Below are 20,156 nucleotides of genomic sequence, written 5' to 3'. Positions count from 1 at the left end.
CTCATCATCCTTAATCATCAGAGAAATGCAAATCAAAACTACTTTGAGATATCACCTAACCCCAATAAGAGTAGCCCACATAACAAAATCCCAAAACCAGAGATGTTAGTGTGGATGTGGAGGAAAGCACACACTTCTACACTGCTGGTGGGAATGCACACTAATACGTCCCTTCTGGAAGGACGTTTGGAGAATACTTAGAGACCTAAAAATAGACCTGCCATTCAATCCTATAATCCCTTTATTAGGTTTATACCCAGAAGACCAAAAGTCACAATATAACAAAGACATCTGTACCAGAATGTTTATTGCAGCCCAATTCATAATTGCTATGTCATGGAAGAAACCCAAGTGCCCATCGACCCACGAATGGACTAGCAAATTGTGGTACATGTATACCATGGAATACTATGCAGCCTTAAAGAAAGATGGAGACGTTACCTCTTTCATGTTTACATGGATGGAGCTGGAACATATTCTTCCTAGCAAAGTATCTCAGGAATGGAAGAAAAAGTATCCAATGTACTCAGCCCTACTATGAAGCTAAATTATAGCTTTCACATGAAGGCTATAACCCAACTATAGCACAAGACTATGGGGAAAGGGCCAAGGAAGGGGAAGGGAGCGGGGAGGTTAGGGTGGAGGGAGGATAATAGGTGGGGCCACACCTATGGTGCATCTTAGAATGGGTACAGGGGAAACTTACTAAAGGCAGAATACAAATGTTTTCATACAATAACTAAGAAAATGCCATGAAGGCTACGTTGAACAGTTTGATGAGAATATTTCAGATTGTATATGAAAGCAGCACATTGTACCCCTTGATTGCACTAATGTACACAGCTTTGAGTTAACAATAAAGAAAAACATTATGCTAAATGAAAGAAGTCAGCCACAAAAAGCTGCATACTATGTGGTTTCATTTATATGAAAAGTCCAGAGTAGGCAAATCTACAGTGACACAGTAGATTAGTGCTACTCAGGGCTGAGCAGAGGAAGGAATGGAGAGAGCCTGTTAGTGGGTATGGGGTTTCTTTTTGGTGTGATTAAGATGCTCTAAATTAGATCGTGGTGATGGTTACACAACTCTGAATACATTACAAAGCATTAAATTGTACTAAATTGTAATTTATCTCAAAAACTGTTATAAAAACTGATAGAGAAGCACTACATAATGCTAGGCAGCACGGAGAGCTATTACAAGCCACAGATGGACTAATCCAGCTTCTAGAATTGAGAGGCCTTACTTACCCTGACACCCATACTCCCAACCTGAGGGGAGGAGAAGTTTTCCAGTGACTCCTATTTCTTAAGCAGGAAATTAGTCACTTGCCACCTGAGTTTAATACATAAGCCAGGACATTTTATGAACAATTCAGGCCCAGATTGTTTCTCATGAACACCCACCACCGTCATTTTCACTTCTTTAAGCATTAAGTGCCCTTTAACTTGTGACACCAAACTAGGCACTGAATACTACAAATGGGAGTGGTTAGTCTCTGAGTGGAGGGAGTAATTCCATCCAACACAGAAAACACATGCTGGCAAACCAACATGAAGCACAGCCATGAGTCGCTGCATACGTGCATAGCTAGGATTGATATGTAGCTAGGAAAAGATTGAACACATTTATAAGGCAGCAATAGGAATTTCATGGCTGAGAAACCTTGCAACCATCATTTCATAGATGGGCGCTATTTCTCTCTCTTTCTCTCATTCCTTTGTAAGAATCAAAGGAAAACAATCAGTTGGGAAACTGCACATTCCCGTGGCTGCAAGGAAGACCTGGAGAGGGAGGCCTTGGAAGCGAGGCAAGGCTCTGAAGTGACCGGAGGAAAACACATTAGGCAGGGACAGGACTAGGGTGGAACAGGCTAATAACACAGAAAAGGGCCTCAGAGCAAGGAGATCAGGAGTAGAGCGTCTCTGGGTAAGGTGGAGGGGTGGTAGAAGACTGGACTCTGTGGAACGCTTTTCTTGTTCAATCTTGTTTGAAATTCATAACTTCCCTATGATGGAAATTCTATTTTGTATTTAATTTAGGATAATCAAACATAAGCATAGGGAGCAAATTAAAAGGCCCAAGATCACACAGCTAGTAAGGTCACACACTGTATCCCAGGTCTAAAATAGAGGTAACCATGTGTTAACCCTTAATCATCATCCTCCATCTCAGAAAACAAAGTGACAGGTTCCTGGAATACACGCATGCTCGGTTCCTAACAGAGGCCTAAAATAATAGAAATAGTTCAACATGCATTTAATTGTTATCATGTGGTAGGGAAGAATGAAACTGAGTCAGCTGATGTAAGTGGTTAGAATGACTTATAACAAATTGTAAGTGGGAAGAATAGTGTTTCAGGTTTTAGGTAAAGGTGAAACCTGTATTTTCACCTCTACCTGCTTGTCCAGCTCAACATCCATCAAGCAGTACACAAGAAAGTGATTTACAGAGAACCAGAAACTCACCTGGCTCTTTTTAAGAAGGTGCCTTGGATGGGCAAAGAAGTTCTCATTACCCCTCCAAAGGAACCAAACCCCTTCAATCAGGTTTCTTAACTGGAAAAGCACTGTGAAGAAAGTAAGTTCAGGGCATCTTTAACAGATCATTTCTTCTGTTGGCTAATCCATAACTGCAAACAAGAATATTTATTTAGTTCCCATTAACAGAAAAGCACAGAGTCCTTTTCAGAGCTTGGAAGATCTTGAACATAAATTGCCCCTTTCTTTTCTTTTTCTTTTTTTATTGTCAGGGATTCATTGAGGGTACACAGAACCAGGTTACACTGATTGCTTTTATTAGATAAGGACCCTCTTACATTTGTGTCCCACCCCCAAAAGGTGTGCCACACCCCTTGACCCCCCACCTCATCCCTGTTCCCTTTCTCAGCTCTCCCCATCCTCCACCCCCCACTGTGTACTAAGACTTTAATTGTCCTCATATCAGAATTGTCTTTATTTTCAAAGAACAGATGCATGGTCCAGGGTTAGGCAGCCAATGTATGGAATGAAAGGGACTCTTTCTCTCCAGGCTTGGTGTGCAGTTGCAAAATTTGGAGTGTACCCTTTAAAGCTATCAACATGCATTAAATATGGCTTGGTGACCAGACTCTTTGCAAAACCACCAGTACAAGAGGCTGATCTGCATCATTTGGTTTGCAAGTCCAATCCTTCAAAAAAAGGAAACTAACCTAATTGAAATGCAGCTTCTTGTCAAGGTTCTGTATCTCACTGATGCCATAACCTCCCTGCTTCACCCACTTTTCTTTTGCACCTGATAACAAGCTCATTGGGAACCAAGGATGAGCCAAGGCTTAGCAAGCACATCGTGCTAGCGCTCTAGGCCTTCTTCACCTGCAATCAGTCTAGGTCAGAGCCAGACAGCAATGGATGATGGTGGCTGCTGAAATCAGCACTGGTTTGAGTTACTCGGCTGGACATAGATAGTGTGTGTGCTGCTTTGACGTGTGGATTGAGCTCTAAATGGCTGAAAGAGTTCTAACCATGAAAATTAGCATGGACTTACACATACTTAATGGTCCCTTTGGAGTCATGGTGCTAAAGAAATTATAAAAAGGAAAATCTAGGGGTAAGAAGCAAGGCTACCACTAGCCCGGTTGATACTTGTTGAATTAAGAAAGGTACCCAGTCCTCAGACACAGTCCCACTCCAGAGCACAGATTTCATCATCCCAGTAGAGTGATGTCTGAATTTCTGGCCCCATTCCTTCCCTTGATCAATCATATAGTATGTAACTAGCACAGATTTTCAGTACAGCCTTGCTAAGAGGAAGGAGAAAAATGGAATTTCTTAACACAACTCAAGTCACAGCCCATTGGGGGATCATAAAACTATTCTAGAATGTTGAACCAATAATATTTTTAATAGATTGCTAAATAAAATGCCCTTGGATTATTACATGTATATGTAAATATAATACTGTATGTGTACAAACCTGAGTGTGTACATATTGTGTTGAGATGTAAAATACACTTCTTAATGTAGGTCATGGTTTGAAATATTTGAAAATCACTGATTTAACACAGCCTAATAGAAAAAGTGAATCTAATTCGGAAGCTTTCTTTGTTTTTATTCTCAACTACCCAGTGAGAAACACTAAAGTATGAGAGAGTGAGTTTGCACTTTGAAGCCAGACAGACTCAAATCAAAATGAAGTTTAAATACCGTGAAACTTGGACCTTGGACAAGGTTTTTTGATCCTCATCTTCCTTATCTGCAGATGGAGGTGATAATATCTTTTTCAGTGTTCACGGAGGAGGTACCTGGCTCTAAGCACTGTCTAGTTTTCAGATCCTTCTCTTCTCTTGACTTTGGAAACACCAGCAGAGATCAGCAACCCAGGGGCACAGGCAGCTGCCAAGGAAGGTTTCCACTGCCAGAGCCACAAGTGCTGAGGAGGTCCAGCATCCTGCAATAAACCTTAAATGACTTTCTCCCATGCACATCATTTCTCATGTGTCTGGAAGAGCTACCTCCCACAGCATGCTTAAGCTGAAATCATTGCTTGGTCAAGTCAATTAAATAATTTGAGTGACGCTACAATATGTAAGTCAGTTAAGGAAAAGAGTTATGTGACATGAGTATGGTTAGACTCTGATCTTCTGTTTAAGGAAAATGTATTAGATTGCTACTTTGGTCTGGTTAGAATATTCAACATAGTAAGTAGTAGAGCTAGAAGTGACAAGGACCGAAATGACAAGCTAAAATCAATCTGTTAGGTCACTGGGGTCGAATGTCCCATTCTACATATGAGAAAATAGGTTCCTGGGAGGAATAGAATCTTCCAAGGTCATATGGCCAAGAAACACACGCCCATCCCTGGGAACATCATTTCCCAAATCCTGAGCCACAAGACCTCCTCCTTAGAATAACTCTTCCATTTAAACAGAAACAAAAACCGCAAAAACTTCCTGGATTTACTTAGGTGTGAAAATGTGGGGAGGGAGGAGAGCTAAAGTTAGTGATTCTCAGCATATATCTGTAAGAAATCTTTGTGTGAGTCATCATAGCTAACTTTAAAATTGACACAGAGGACACAGGACATAGCAAACTGGCAATCTATAAAATACAAACTTAATTCTTCATCAACATACATTTCAAAGTTCAGCCTCCCAGTTAATCAAAGTAAAACAACAAAAATGACAGCAAATTAATCCAAATGCTATGTTTCACCTATGAAATTGGAAAACATAAAAACTATAATATTTAATACTACAAACTATATAGCAATATGGTAGAAACTTTAAAAAGCTCATAAACTTTGATCCAGAATTTCTGCCTCTACAAAATCAGAAATTCACATGTAAGGCTATTTTTGTAGCATTTTTTATCACAGTAAAATGTTATCAATTACAATGTGAAACTGGCATGAATAACATTTTAGAAAAACATTTAGTGACATAAAGAAATTGCTCACAATAAGCCAAGATATTAAAAAACTCCTTAAATTATATATGGCCTACACCAGCGGTGCATCTTACAAGGGTATATGTGAAACTTGGTAAACGGTCTGTGAAGCTAGTGAATGATGCCCCATGATCATATCAATGTACACAGCTATGATTTAATAAAAAAAAAAAGAAAAAAATTACATATGCCCAATATGATAAATAAATATGAAATTGTGCTTATCCAATACCATTGCAATTTATTTAAACAAACAGGTATATGTGTATGTGCATATATGCATTTGTATGTACCCTGTTTCCCTGAAAATAAGACAGTGTCTTATTTTAAGGTGTGCTCCCAAAGATGCGCTAGGTCTTATTTTCAGGGGACGTCTTATCTTTCCTGTAAGTAGGTCTTATTTTCGGAGGATGTCTTATTTTTGGGGAAACAGGGTATGTCTGTGGTATGAAAAGTCTAGAAGACTATTACATGCATAGTTATCTTTGATAGGTCAATAGAGATATTATGAGATATTTAAAATTTCTTTTTTATAATTTGATACATTTTTTATAATCTCATACAATAAATGTTTGTTATTTTAGAATCTGGTAAAAATATTATTTAAAAGGCAAATCTAAACTTTAAAGTGACTCTAATAACTTTCCATTAGAATTGCCTCTTAGGTTTAATTTGACTAAAGATTTTGCTGTTGGTAGGATTTTTCTTGATGAGGAGCATTATTGTGATAGGCTGTAATAAACATTCTGAGAATATATCATCAAAATTCCATATCAGTGTCACCTGTTATGTGCATTATCTTCTGACAGATCTACATTCTGAAACATGTTTCTCGCCTTAGAATGAACTAAACATTCAGATAAACCCCTCATAATATACTACTCATCCAAATGTTAGATGTTATATTTATTTAGTTAGGAATTAGGGATTTCTTACAACTCGGAACACCAAGTTAGCACAAATCCACAATTGTCTGTAGTGCTTTGCCTTCCAGGTATTTGCCATTTCCTATTGGCCTAGAGACTAGGTTTTTAGAGGCTGCAAACATGAGGCCTGACTAGGAGGTGGGTAGTTCAATGGCCTTCTCTACCTATAAGCTGGGAATCCTGAAGCATTGATACTTTTAGTGGGTGAATAATGAAAAAAAAAATCTACTCAACAAATGATGATGATAGAATATACTTGTTTTGTTTTTGTTTTTGAGTGGTACTGAAAAAGAAAGAGAGGGAGAGAAAGAAATGAAAAGAAGGGTGGTGGGGGAGAGTCTCCCTTAAGAATTTCCAATCACAGGCTTACACATTTGGCTTTGAAGTCTGAATTCCCACTAGCTGGGAACAAAGATATCAGACATCTAGGTTGGAATGGTTCCACGTCAGTAAGAGTCCCACACCCTTGACAGAAGAACAATCCTCTCTAGAGGCCTTAATGAATTCTCACAGGTAAAGGTCCAAAGAACATGTGTTCAAATTTTTAAAAATCTACTAAATATATATGAAAGCAACCACATGGTCAAAAATCAATAAAACAACAAAAATAGACCTGTAAAGATAGGAATACTAAAATGACCAATTATGAATATAAAATAAATATATTTAACATTGTTAGAAGAATAAAAGAAGGCATTAATAGTATGATGTAGGAATAAGAACCACTGAAAATCAACCTGGTAGAGCTGAATAAGGGCCACACAGAACTTAAAGAAATAAAAAAATATGGCAATTAATATCAGAAAATCAATGGATGAGCATTAGAACAGATTAGACAATACTGAATAAAAATGAGAAACTATTATAGAAGGTAGAAGAAATGAACAGAATGAGGATCACAGATAGAGAAAGGTGAGCAATTAAAAGACATGGAAGGTAGGCTGAGATGGTACAAGATATTTTCTTTTCTTTTTTTTATTGTTGGGGAAATCATTGAGGGTACAATGAGCCAGGTTACACTGTTTGTGTTTGCTGGGTGAAGTCCCTCTATTAATAGTATCCTGCCTCTAAGAGGTATATTATACACTGTGGCCCCATACCCACCTCCTTCCTTTCCTCTCTCCTCTGCCCCATTCCCCCTCTCCCCACCATGTACTAGCCATCAATTGTCCTCATATCAGAATTGAGTACATTGGATTCTTGCTTCTCCATTATTAATGATGCTTTACTAAGAAGAATGCATTTCAACTCCATCCAAATTAATACAAAAGATGTAAAGTCACCATCCTTTTTAGTGGCTATATAGTATTCCATGGTATACACATACCACAGCTGGTACAAGATATTTTCTAACCAGAATTCTAGATGGTGGCTATAGTAAGATTAGAGTACAGGCAAAATTTGTGGGAGGCATTAATTCTCAAAATCAAGAAGCCTGATGAATTACAAATATAAATAAGAAAACCACACTTGTCATATCTTAAGAAAAATGATGAACACCAAAAACAAAGAGCAAATCTTAAAGGTAGTCAAGGAGAAAAGATATATTTTTTGTACAAAGGAAACATTTACATTGACAGTGATCTTTTCAACAGCAAAAATAGAATTCAGAGACTGCAGAATATTATTTTTCAATGTGGGATGAGAAAATAATTTCCTACCCACCAAAACTATATTTAAGAACAAAAGTAAAATAGATCTCTAAGCAAATAAATATCAGCTGCATTTACTATTAACAGATTAAAAGGTCTAATTTACAAAAAAGAATAAGGAGAGGGAAAAATTGGTAAATATGTGGATAAATCTAAAAACATTGATGGTAGAATGACAATGCTTAATTTGTGGGGTTTAAAAAATAAAGATTCTCCCTCAAAACTGTTACAGAACACCAAGGTAGAACTGAAATTCTGGACTTTATTTAAATTGTATACAATGGGAGAGAAGTGATTGAGTTAAAATATTCTAAGGTACTTAGGTTGTTTAGTTGGAGTGTCAAAATCTTTTTTTTTTTTTTTTTGACCAGGGCTAGGTTTGAACCCGCCACCTCCAGCATATGGGACTGGCGCCCTACTCATGGAGCCACAGGCGTCACCCAGAGTGTCAAAATCTTAAGAAACTTCATACTATATTAAGTTAAATACAGGTTAAAACTTCTAAGGGAAACAGCAAAAGAACAAAAATGAAATATTTAAATTCCAAACTGTCAAAGAGACAAACAGATTTAGATAGCAATCTAATCCAAAAAAGGCAAGAAACAGTTTTAGAAGGGAACAGAAAGACCAGAAAAATTAAAAGCATAAAAATAACACCATGAAAAGGAATCCAAATGTAACAATAATCACAATCAATGTAAACAAACTAAACTTTCCAGTTAGAAGACAATGATCATTGGTCAAACTGAATTAAATAAAATGTAGCTATGTTCCTGTTACTAGTGACTTATATAAAACAAAAGAAGTTTGAAAATAAAAGAATGAAAAAAAGAAACTTGTCAAATTCACATTGTGGATGTATTTGTGCCCTCAATCACCAGAGAGCAGCTTAACAAAACAATCTCATTCTTTGCTAAAGTTAAAATACAAATTATCTGGTTTCACTAAACATAGAGGGGGATGTAAAAAAAAGGGGTGGGGGGAGTGAAGAGGAATGGAAGAGGAGAGAAAGAGAAGAGAGAAAGAGAAGGAGGGATGTGGTGACACTTAGCTCTCAGAAGGATTTGCAAAGTTTAGGTCATCTCTTGCCAGGGGAGACCAGAGTAGCAAAGGGAATGGCCAAGGGCAATTTGAATTGTGTGTATTAATATCCACTGGGCCCTTTTGAATCTCTCAAAATGCCTCACTCACTCTCATAGGCAGCAACTGGTAGGTTTTCTTTCAATATAAGCTGAGTGAAACAAAACAAACGAAAATACACCATGCTCTATCCCTAGATAAACACACACACTATATCCATAGGTATCTTGTCAGTTAAGAATTTCAATGCTTGGCTGAGCATGATGGCTCACACCTGTAATCCTAGTGTTCCAGGAGGCCTGAGCTCAGGACTTTCAGAGCAGCCTGAGCAAGAGTGAGTCTCCATCTCTAAAAATAGCCAACCACTGTGGAGGGCGCCCATGGTCCCAGCTACTAGGGAGACTGAGGCAAGAGGATGACTTCAGCCCTACAGTTTGAGGTTGCTGTGAGCTATAATGCCATAGCATTCTACTGAGGGGAACAGAGTAAAACTCTGTCTCCAAACAAACAAACAAAAAAGAATTTTAATGCCTAAATTTTTTTTTCTTTTGAGAAAGACAGGGAATTAGTTTCCAAACATATTAAGTAATACATTATTTTATTTAATATAGAGAAGTTTGTACAAAACTAATTTGAAATTTGCACACTAATTTCATTAATTTATTTACTAGGCTTGGAAGGGGGACAGAGGTTGAGTTTTATAATAGATTCTATGTCTTAGGAAAATGTGGGGCTACACATGTGTTCTTATGAAATTATTTATGGTTTAGTACCTTACAATAAATACTTCACTTTATAAGGAGTATTTATAATATTGTTTTAAATTTGATTTTCCTAAAAACAATAATAATTTGAATGGAAAAAACTCAGTTTACAACTTTTCAGGGACCACACACTGAATAAGGCAAGGTATACCTAAATTATTAAGTAATCAGGCTCTTCAACTATCCAGCTTTAAGCATCTTTATTTAGATCATTCCTTTCCTTAGAACCAGGCCAACTTGTTGTCAGATTACAGTGCCAAGTCTAAGACGGAGTAAAATACCATGGACAGCTGCTTTACAGGCCAGTGACAACCTAGCACCTGACCCCAGCAGCCAGGCCAGGCACACAGCAAAATGAACCGAATGTCCTGAAATGCAACTGCAGAATTCAAATTTATTCCTAACTAGCTATAGAGAGCTTTTTACAAAGAGAGCCCTAGCATTTATTAAAAAAACACACTGAAAACAAAAGTCTCTCCTTACCATAGAGCCAATGGCTTCTTTATTTTAAGCAAAATTACATGTAATAAAATTTCAGGACAAAAAGAGGCATTCAGGTTTCCTTCAAGTTTATAATAATATTTGGCTTGCCTATATTCACCGTATGTGGACTAAGACTTATGAATATTACAAGACAACAAATGTTGTATGACCCTAAGGGGTATAGTGGCCTCCTTAATGATTCGCTAGAGTAGATTCAGCCTTCAAGGAATGTTTTATAATTCTTGAATCTAAATAATTTACTCTGATTCAATTTTCATGTAAGAAGAACACATAAAAGGAAGGCAATTAATATTTATCACATAACCCACATTTGTCAAAGACCATGCCAGTCACTTAACATTCATTTCTTCATTTAATAGTTTTACCAATCTTATGAAGTAGGTATCAATTTTCTGATTTTCCAGTTAGGAAACTGAGGCTCAGAGAGTTTAAATGACTTCTCTGAAGTCACTGGGTTTATTACACAGCTGGACCTAAAACCTTTTTCTTTCTTAGTCAAAGCCTCAGGGTCCCTTTACCACGTGGTGACGCTATACAACTTTTTAAATAGGGTAGTAGTATCATCAGAAGAAATAGTAATAATACAACAAAATAACACATAAGGTAGAAAAATAAAATGAGATGAGAAACTATTGCTTTAACTATGAAGAAAAAGCAAGTTCCTATTTTTCATACTTCACTGTTACCCCATGATATACATCATCAATAATAAAACCAAACTAAGAATTTCAATTTCTCTGTGAAGTCAGCAGTTTCAAAGATATTTCACTGCCTGGTAGAGGTGATGATTTTTTGTAGCAAAAACAATGTGATGATTTGTACAAGAACATCTAAAATGTGTATCCTCCATTTCCCTTAATTCCCATGCCCCATAATTGAGCAAATAGGATAATGAGTGGGTTTTGCGTGAAAATATGCTTAATATTTTGCTTCCTATACAACACATTCCTCTCTACGAAGACTCCCTTGAAGGCCACATTGGTTTAGATTTTTTTTCCTAAGTGTTTTGATGACATCAGAGGTATTACTTTCTGCAGAAAAAATGAGCTACACAGGCAGAAAGCAACTCTTCAGACCACAGCACTAGATGATCACGCTCAAGGACTCACCTGTCTTTGGAACACCTTATCTTCAGTGCTTGGGGAGCAAACCTCCCTAAGATTCTGAAATCAGGCATATGCTAAAGGCCATGATTGCTGAAAGAAACTGTCCAGGAATAATTAAAAAATAAAAGTGGCAAGGTGAAATTTCCTTAAGAGAAATCATGCATTATTATGCACATTACCCCTAAAAAATGTATGACCGTGCTCTAGCATTTTTGAGGAATACCAAACAAGATATACCTGTGTTCTACTTAGCTACTGAATGCCAAAAGAAACAATAATAACTAAATGAAAGAAATTAAAGCTATTTGGTACTAAAAGAAAAATAACATAATGAACAGATGGGGGGAATCAAAAACAGGAGAGATAGTTACGCTTTCTTTTCAATTTAGGAAAATCTGAAATTTCCTTAAAACACACAAAATTATGAATAACAGTTGTTAAGGAATGTCATGCTCAAAGGCTGACTTATTAATTATCATAAAATGGCACTGACAGTCACCTAATTGAGTAAGTACAGATCCTTCCAGGGCTACTTTAATGAATGGTTTACAACTGACTAAAAGCAGTCTGTAACCTGAATTGAAAAGTTATTTCCCAAATGCATAAAACCATTCCCCACCCCACCCTCCACTAAAATCAGAATACAAAATCCTCTTGGGATAGTACATACAGCATTGGATTGCTCTGCAGATTCACTTTTCATAAATGTTGCCAACATAAGCTTCAGCCAAGTCTGTGTCTAAGTTAATGAAGTTCCCCAATGATGTAAGAAAACAAAAAAGGACTGAGTTCTCAAAAAGATTTTTTTTTTTTTTTTTTTTTTACCATTGATGTATCCAGGATGTTTATAAGACACCAAATCATTTCTTTGCCTCTAAAAAATATGCCTTTCCTTGACAATTGTTCAGTACTATAATTGGAATAAACACAGAGACTGTTTATGGAAACCACCCAAATAGGCTTGAGGAGGGGGCTTGAGGGTCCTTCCTTTTGGCTATCTAAGAGCAGAGAGAGGCTCCAGAGATGGTCCTTTCGGATACTCCGAAGGAAATATATTCAGTTGTTTCACCTGAATTCTTGTTTGCTATGTTGTTTTCTGAGTTTTTATTTTGTTTTAATATGGTTTCTAGCAAACAACCATCCACTGAGTGAAATGTTGGAAAAAATACAATACAAAACATTTCTCTTTTGCATGTAATAAACAGAAATATTATTAGTGTTTTTTTTCCTGCACATTGCTTCCATTTTATGGATGCTACAAAAATGATGGTCATCAAACTTGACTATAAAAGAATTATGTAAATCTGGCTAAATTAATATCATTCTTTTCTTTTCTTTTTGGGCAAAAATCTCTCACCCCCTACTTAAACATCTGTTTTTTGCATAGATGAGATTTTTCCCAGATGCTAGCCTGAAAAGTCTGTGTATACACGGTGGTTTTCTGTTTAAAATCACATTCAGAGACAATATTTCACTGCTAGGATATAAATCAGAACTGCATTATGCTACAGCATACATTTTTATTGATGCTGCCTATGATTATTTTTTAAAAAGCTTACATTATTACAGATCAATTTCTTCTAAGCACTTTACCAATTTGCTTTCCACCTACGTGTTCAAATTCTACTGTAAGAATATTTTGGGTCATGTGTTCTATGGCGTGTAAAATGAGCCACTGTGATACAGAGATGGGGGCAGGGCTGGCCCATGACTCTCTTTACAACAGATGCTGATTAGTTCCTAATTAAGTGATCTGAAATACGATTGTGTGAACAATGAAAAATGGCCACGACCACTCTAATGACCAGACTTGTGAGGCTGCTGACTTGAAGGTATAGAGCTGGCAACACAAACAAACTTTCTTTCCCTGACATCTTTATTTTTATTATTATTTTTGTTGTTGCAGTTTTTTGGCTGGGGCTGGGTTCGAGCCTGCCACCCTCGGTATATGGGACCGGTGCCCTATTCCCTGAGCCACACATGCTGCCCACCCAGACATCTTCAAAGAGATGGTTCTTGGTAACTGACACGTGCCCATTAAAAAGAAAAAGCCCTGTAACTTACTAGGGACATAGTCACTTTCCCATGAAAATTAAACTGCTCACAACACTATTATGCCTACTTTCAGAAAATAAGAGGCAAATAACTGCTGAGTCTGCTCTGGGATGCTTATGTAACCTATTTACAAATGCTGTACTCCAAAGCAAGTAGCTGGGGAGCTTATAAACACCTATAAAAATAACCTCAAATTATTTTTTCCACTGTCATGCTAGTCTGCCCATCACAAAACTGCAGATTGCTAGGCACGATAGCTTCAAACACCATCATATTAAAAAAATGTAGATCTCAAAGACATAATATAATTCAGAACTATGGTCAAGAAGAGCATTAAATTAAAAAACTACCACCACCAACCTTTGCTTGGGCCTCTGGTGCTGTCACCTTGACGACTTTATTGCGATTTATCATTTGCTTCACCCATCTTTCTACCTGGACGTTGAATTTCATGAAAACCACATAGCAAAAGTAAGCTGTTAAGAGCAGCAGGCTTTCCCACCACATGATAAAATTATCCAGGAAAAATATGATCAGCATGATCAAATCAACGATGTAGAAGGACACATCCCGAAAGAGCGGCCACCATGTCAGGTTTAGGATTTCTCTAGAAAACAGAGCACACATGCCAATCACAAAGAGGATGTTGAATACTGCTGAACCTACGATCGTGCCTATGCCAACGTTGCTGTGAGCAATAAATACCCCTATGAGAGATGTGAAAAGCTCTGGGGCTGATCCCCCTGCAGCCATAAAGGTGGCTCCAGCCACATCATCAGAGATGCCCAGTTTCTCAGTGATAACAGTCAAAGAAGGGACAAAGAACTCATCACAGACGATGGCTAAGGCTATGAACATGTAGATCATCCCAATGACATGGAGGACAACGGCACCTTTTCTTCTCTCCTCAAGGGAAAAGATGTCTTTAGGGTAGTCTCCTTGGGCATGGTCTGTACCATTCTCAGATTTGCCTTCCTTAGGAAGAGGTGGCTGTGGAGTGTAATCCCGAATCTTGTCGTTGAAATCTAAGAGAGTTCTTTGACGGTAACCCTGTGCTACCCTAGGGCCACTTACAACACTGGCCTCTTCTGTGCTCTGTGTGTCTGTCTCAGAAAAGGCACTGATTGAAAATGAGACAGTGCTAATGGCTACCAGGCCCATGAAAAGGCCTAAGATTCGAACAATCTTCAGTTTTTTCTTGACATTATAATGCCTCCTGCAGCTGGACAGTGTCTCCTCTGAACACCATTTCTCCAGAAAAGTGATGGTGGTGCTTTGGTGCAGATCCATTCTGGGTCTTCTGGTGGATGTGGTGGTCTTCAATTAGAGTCAACCAGATGGTTCTTTCATAGTTTCTCTGAGTTTAGAGTTAACAGTGCTTATATGGGCACTTTCACAATCAGTGATTCTTATGCGTCACAGGAAATTTTCATCATTTATGCTTAAATAAAAATAAAAACAAAGATAAGTAAATCATAAAATCATGCCTTTTTTTTACAAAAAGAATTTTGCACATATCATAAAGTCATATCCTGCAGCTGTGTGATCTTGGGTAAGTAACTCCCCACTGTCTCAGTTTTCCCATTTAAAAAGTGAGGACAATTACAGTGCCTATTACCCAGGATTGCTTTAAGATGAGTTAAAACATATGTAGCACCAGGAATGTGGCATCAGTAAGCTTTACAAACATGTATGTACAAACCCAAATATATATTTTGGTAAATCCAATTTTAGGTGTAGAAAATGTACATGCATGTCAGAATAGAAAAATTTATACATACAATCTATCCAATTAGCTCACCTTCAATCATGTGACAACCTTCCAAGGCTAAAAAGATCCTACTTTTCCCAGAACTATCTAGATTCTTGACAACCAACAATTATTCATGTATTTACTTTTAGCCCAATTATATAATTCCTAGTTGTGGGCCCATTTTTTTCTGATTTAATTTATCACTTGGAAGAGGTGGAGTGCTGGAAGAGGTAGAGTGTTCTTTTCCTAGACACATAGTGATTTCAGGATCATATTTTTCATTAAAAGCCTTTCCTTTATCAGATGCAAGAAAGTAGCCCTTTAAAAATTTAAGTTTAGAAAAGAATCCTCTGGAGACATGCGCAAGCTGTCTTCCCTGAATATCTAGACACTGTTTTCAGCTAAAGCATTAAAAGACAAGAACAAAAAATAAAACCTTTAGTCGTATTTAAAATGGACAGCATAGTAAATCAGACTCCCAAAGCAGTGATGTAACAAGTAGGCTATTTTGAGAGAACAAATGTGTATTTCATAAACAAGATGCAAGTTGCAGCAGTACCTCTGTCCACAAAATCTGCCCCCAGTAGCCCCGACACGGACTCGAATAGCTGACTAGCCAGAGCAGAGTTTTCATGCTCTATCCCACCCAGGAGTCGGGCAACATACCCAAACACACAGCTGGTATTGTGCAGTTTCCTCTTTTCCAATTGTCTTTAAAAATGCTGTGCTGTTCTATAGCAATGATTTTATTTTAAAGGCATTCGCTGAGAGCATCTCAGGTGTAAAATAAGCTAATTAAACCCACGCCACTTAAACACAGCGATTAGCTGGAGCTCACGTTTGCAGAACAGAGCAACCGCACGCAAGTCAGCTCAGGCTGAGTCGCTGCTGCTCCTGAGGTAAACGGAACCCATCACGGAGACCCCGGGTGGTTGCGGATGTACACGCGTAGGAACAACGATTAAGCGATTCACTGCGCAGGGGGCTGTCACAGTGCCCGGCCGGCAGAGACGGACTCAACTCCTGGGGCGCACGAACGTCTCCAGCTTGAGTCAGGCTCGCCCTGCAAACCCCACCGCCCGCTCCCTGGTTGCTGCCTGAGCAGGCGAAGTTCGCCCCCAGCCGTGCCCCAACTTTGCCCTGCGTGGTCTCAAACTTTCCCGGGTGGATTAATAGGAAAATAAAACTAAAGGACAGACGCCCCACCTGCGAGCTGGGCTTGCAGCTGGGATGCATTTGGGGGAGGCGCTTGGACCGCATCTCCTTGGGTCATTTGCGGGCGGCTGGGGAAGAGGAGCCCCCGGCGTGTTTCCCCGATTGCAGGCCCTGCCCCGCGCCCCCAGCTCCAAACCACAGCACCGGGGGAGAGGCGGGGCCTCAGAAACCGCGCCCCGGAGCGGAGAGAGTTGGCTAACTCCTAGCGGGGCCCGGGGCGCCCACGTCCTCGGCGGAGACACCTGTGAGCCTGCAGCACAGCATCAGGATGCGCGCAACCGGGATCTGGGGACAGCGGCCACCTGGGCCACCGCCGCCACTGCGGCTGGCGGGGCGCAACTGGCCGCACTTACCGGGCTCTGACAGGCGGATGAGCGCTCGCCCGGGGCAGGACCGCGGCCCGCCGCTCCGGTCCGCCGCCTCCTCCGGCCCTCCGCCTCGCCGCTCTGAGGCCGGGGCTCCGGCTCGTGCTGGCCGCCGTTGCCGCCAGCCGGGGCTGGGCTCGGGAGGAGACTGAGCCGCCGAGAGCCGCGCTCCGCGTCTGGCGCTGCCCGGCCGCGGCGGCCCCTCCCTCTCGGCCGTGCGCGGGGAGCTGGCGCTGCGCGCTCCGGGGCCCTCTGCTCCACGCCTCCCGGGCGCGGAGGCGACGCTGGCAGCCGTCTCTCAGGAATCTCTCTGCAGTGAGGACGGGGTCAGGATCTGCAGGCGAGCAAGGGCAGAGAGGAGAAATCGCACAGGTCGGCCAAGCGCCTGATTCCCACAGCCGGAAAGTACTGTCAACTTTGGGGTCATCTTTGCCGGGCACCGCCCCTCCAATTATCTCAAAAAGTGATAGCACTCTGGGCTTTCTTTAGGAGGCGATGTAATGTGTAATGGTGGAAAAGACGTTCTCTGAAAAGGTACCGAGGCCTGTAGGACAGGCTGTTGTGGTCCAGGGTTTCTCCAGTCTCAGATTTGAAGGGTCGCGACCCTAGGTCTTTAGTCTTACAGGCTGACCTTTCCTTTCAGGGGTGATGAGACTGAGACCCAAGATATAGTGCCATTTCGAGTCACTGGCAGAACTCCTGTCAGAGTCCAGCCCAGAGCTCCTTCCTGTCCTGTCTGGAAAGCAAGATCCCCTTGACCACAGAAATTGAATCAGGCTTTTGGCGATTAGAAGCAAGAATTGGGGACAGAGTGGGAGAAGATGACACAACAGATGATACGAACAGTATGGAGGGAAGACTTTGACCCAGCCCGGAGTTGACCACCACAGCTGCCAGGAGGTACCCGTCCCGTGAAACTTCTGTAGCTCTCAGCATTTCCCACCCATCCTACTTTTGTCCACCCGTTGAAGAAAGTTTCTTCATGCCCTTAGTATGGGGGTAATGTTAATTATACCCCGAGAGTTCATGACCTCTGATTTAAGAGTACACCTCTGTTCCCATACCTCCGCCTGCTCGCCCGAAGTCAAGAGATACGTGGGGAACTTAAAAATCCCGCCTCGACATTCCCAGGAGCTGGGATTACAGGCATGCACCATGGTTCTGGGATGAACTTTTTTATCTATATTTTTTATTTTGGAAAATTTCAAACACATACAATTGTAAAAAAAATCTTACAATGAACCTCCCTGGGGCTATCACTATCTTGAGCAATTATCAATTTATGGCCAATTGTATTTTCTCTATACTTCTTTTTCCCGTGCCATCAGTTCAAAGCAAATCCTAGACATCATATCATTTTATCTGGAAATATTTTCAGAAGGCAAGGAATCTATCAACTACTGCTAAAATGTTGTCAAAAACATCAGGAAACAATTGAAATAGGCTCCCAATGACCAGAGATGAGCCAGTGTGAGTATCATGGGAGAATTTGCAATTGTTACCAAACACATGAAACAGGAGTGTCTGTAACTTCATAAAAACATATCACTTGTGGTTGAGAGGGAACCAACTCTTTAATTTGAAAACTGTTTTAGGAAAAAGAAAAGAATTGTTAATTTATTCTGGCTTTTGGGTACAAATTGGACTTCTGGGCAACAAGTTAGGCTTTACTTTTACCCCGTCTTTGTTTTCCTATTTTAACAATCCTAATCTTCCCTGAGGCAATAGATGACTCTGGCTATGTAGGTTGAGGGGAAAGACTATCTTGCACAAAATGGTGCTTTAAAGAAAAAGATTATAATATATTTTAAAAATTTCATTCCTACAAACATGTATCCTCCTACCAGTATCCTTATAAATGTTATCCAGCAAACTCCCCCTATGAGCCAGTGATGACCCTGAGTCTGGATAAGGTGGGAAGGAGAAATAGGCCCAGATAAAGTCTTCAAGAGTCTGCAGGTTTGATCGGTTGGGGTTTGCTCTTGGCTACCTGTAATAGACATCTATCCTTAGTGATTGAACCAAACAGGAGTCTATTTTTCCCATGTAAAAAGAAGAGTAAAAGTAGACAGACTGTCGGTGGTTTGTACAATAGTTCTGTGATGTCATCAGGGAACATAAATTCTTTGATCTGTCTTCCTTAATGTATGACTTTTATTCTCATGGCCTCTAAATGGTTGTCTCTTTTCAGCATCACATCTGTGTTCCAGGCAGGAAGAAAGGAAAGGATGAAGGGTGAAAGGCAGAAGCCCTCCTTGCTAGGTTTTGCCTTTTTATTTAGGAAGAGACATTGTCAAAACTTCATTTACATTTCACTGGTCACAATTTGATCACATGGTCATACCTAGTTGCAAAGGAATGTAAAGAGTATTTTAAGTGGGTTCACAGTCACCTTTTTTTTTTTTTTGTAGAGACAGAGTCTCACTTTATGGCCCTCGGTAGAGTGCTGTGGCCTCACACAGCTCACAGCAACCTCCAGCTCCTGGGCTTAAGCGATTCTCTTGCCTCAGCCTCCCGAGCAGCTGGGACTACAGGCACCCGCCACAATGCCCGGTTAGTTTTTGGTTGCAGTTTGGCAGGGGCCGGGTTTGAACCCACCACCCTCGGTATATGGAGCCGGCGCCTTACCGACTGAGCCACAGGTGCCGCCCCATAGTCACCTTTTAGAACATCAGGGTTCTCTTAGTAATAGAGAAGGGGGAAATAAATCTTGGGTGAGTAACTAGCCAAGCTAGCTATGTGTATTTGACACATAGTTCCAAAGCCATGTCAATAAGATCCACTGGACTAAAGTTTTGGCAGTTGACCGACACCTGGGCAATCAACCACCATGACAGTTGAGGAGGCTAGAACTGACATCATGGTAGTAATGGAGAAAGGCATGGCCTATTTGTCTAAGTCACACAACATGAAAGCAGTAGAAGAAATGAACCTGTAGGTCTTCCAGATTCCCTGACCTTATTGCCTGGTCTTGAGGAAAGAGGAATTCATGAGAAATTTTACTAAGACTAAATCATGAGTTCTTAAACAGTAGCACTGACCAACTCTTTTGCTAACAGATTGAAGTATATTAATCAATGGGTCTCTTTATATTAGTTATTATACAAATAATAATTTCTTATTTTAAAGATATCTGTACAAGTGTAAACATTAATTGGCATCATGTTTACCTTTATATTAACTGTATGATTTGTATGAACACAGAGGTTTGGGGAGTCATTGGTAATGGCTCTTTTTATAATTCTGGAGAAGAGGCTTTCAAAAATAAATAATAAATTTAAAAAATCACCCGGTAATATTTAAGCTAAT

The 20,156-nt window shown here is 39.9% G+C and overlaps 1 protein-coding gene across 4 annotated transcripts in view; it reads right to left on the bottom strand.

Annotated features, from left to right (window-relative positions):
• The window catches only part of SLC24A2 (solute carrier family 24 member 2), a 282,668-nt gene extending 265,660 nt beyond the window's left edge, over positions 1 to 17,008 (bottom strand). For all 4 annotated transcript variants that reach the window (XR_008376001.1, XM_053571778.1, XM_053571801.1 and 1 more), the window contains exons 1-2: positions 16,836 to 17,008; positions 13,875 to 14,955 (exon numbers count right to left, since the gene is read on the bottom strand). Coding sequence is in view for 3 of the 4 variants with exons in the window: in XM_053571778.1 (XP_053427753.1) it covers positions 13,875 to 14,804 (930 nt within the window). In the remaining variant the exon portion in view is untranslated. The remainder of the gene's footprint in view (positions 1 to 13,874; positions 14,956 to 16,835) is intronic.
• Between the last annotated feature and the right edge of the window lie 3,148 nt (positions 17,009 to 20,156).

The sequence above is a fragment of the Nycticebus coucang genome, chromosome 2 (genome assembly GCF_027406575.1).
Source record: "Nycticebus coucang isolate mNycCou1 chromosome 2, mNycCou1.pri, whole genome shotgun sequence".
NCBI classification, from domain to species: domain Eukaryota; kingdom Metazoa; phylum Chordata; class Mammalia; order Primates; family Lorisidae; genus Nycticebus; species Nycticebus coucang.
This window is presented reverse-complemented; position numbering and strand designations above follow the sequence as displayed.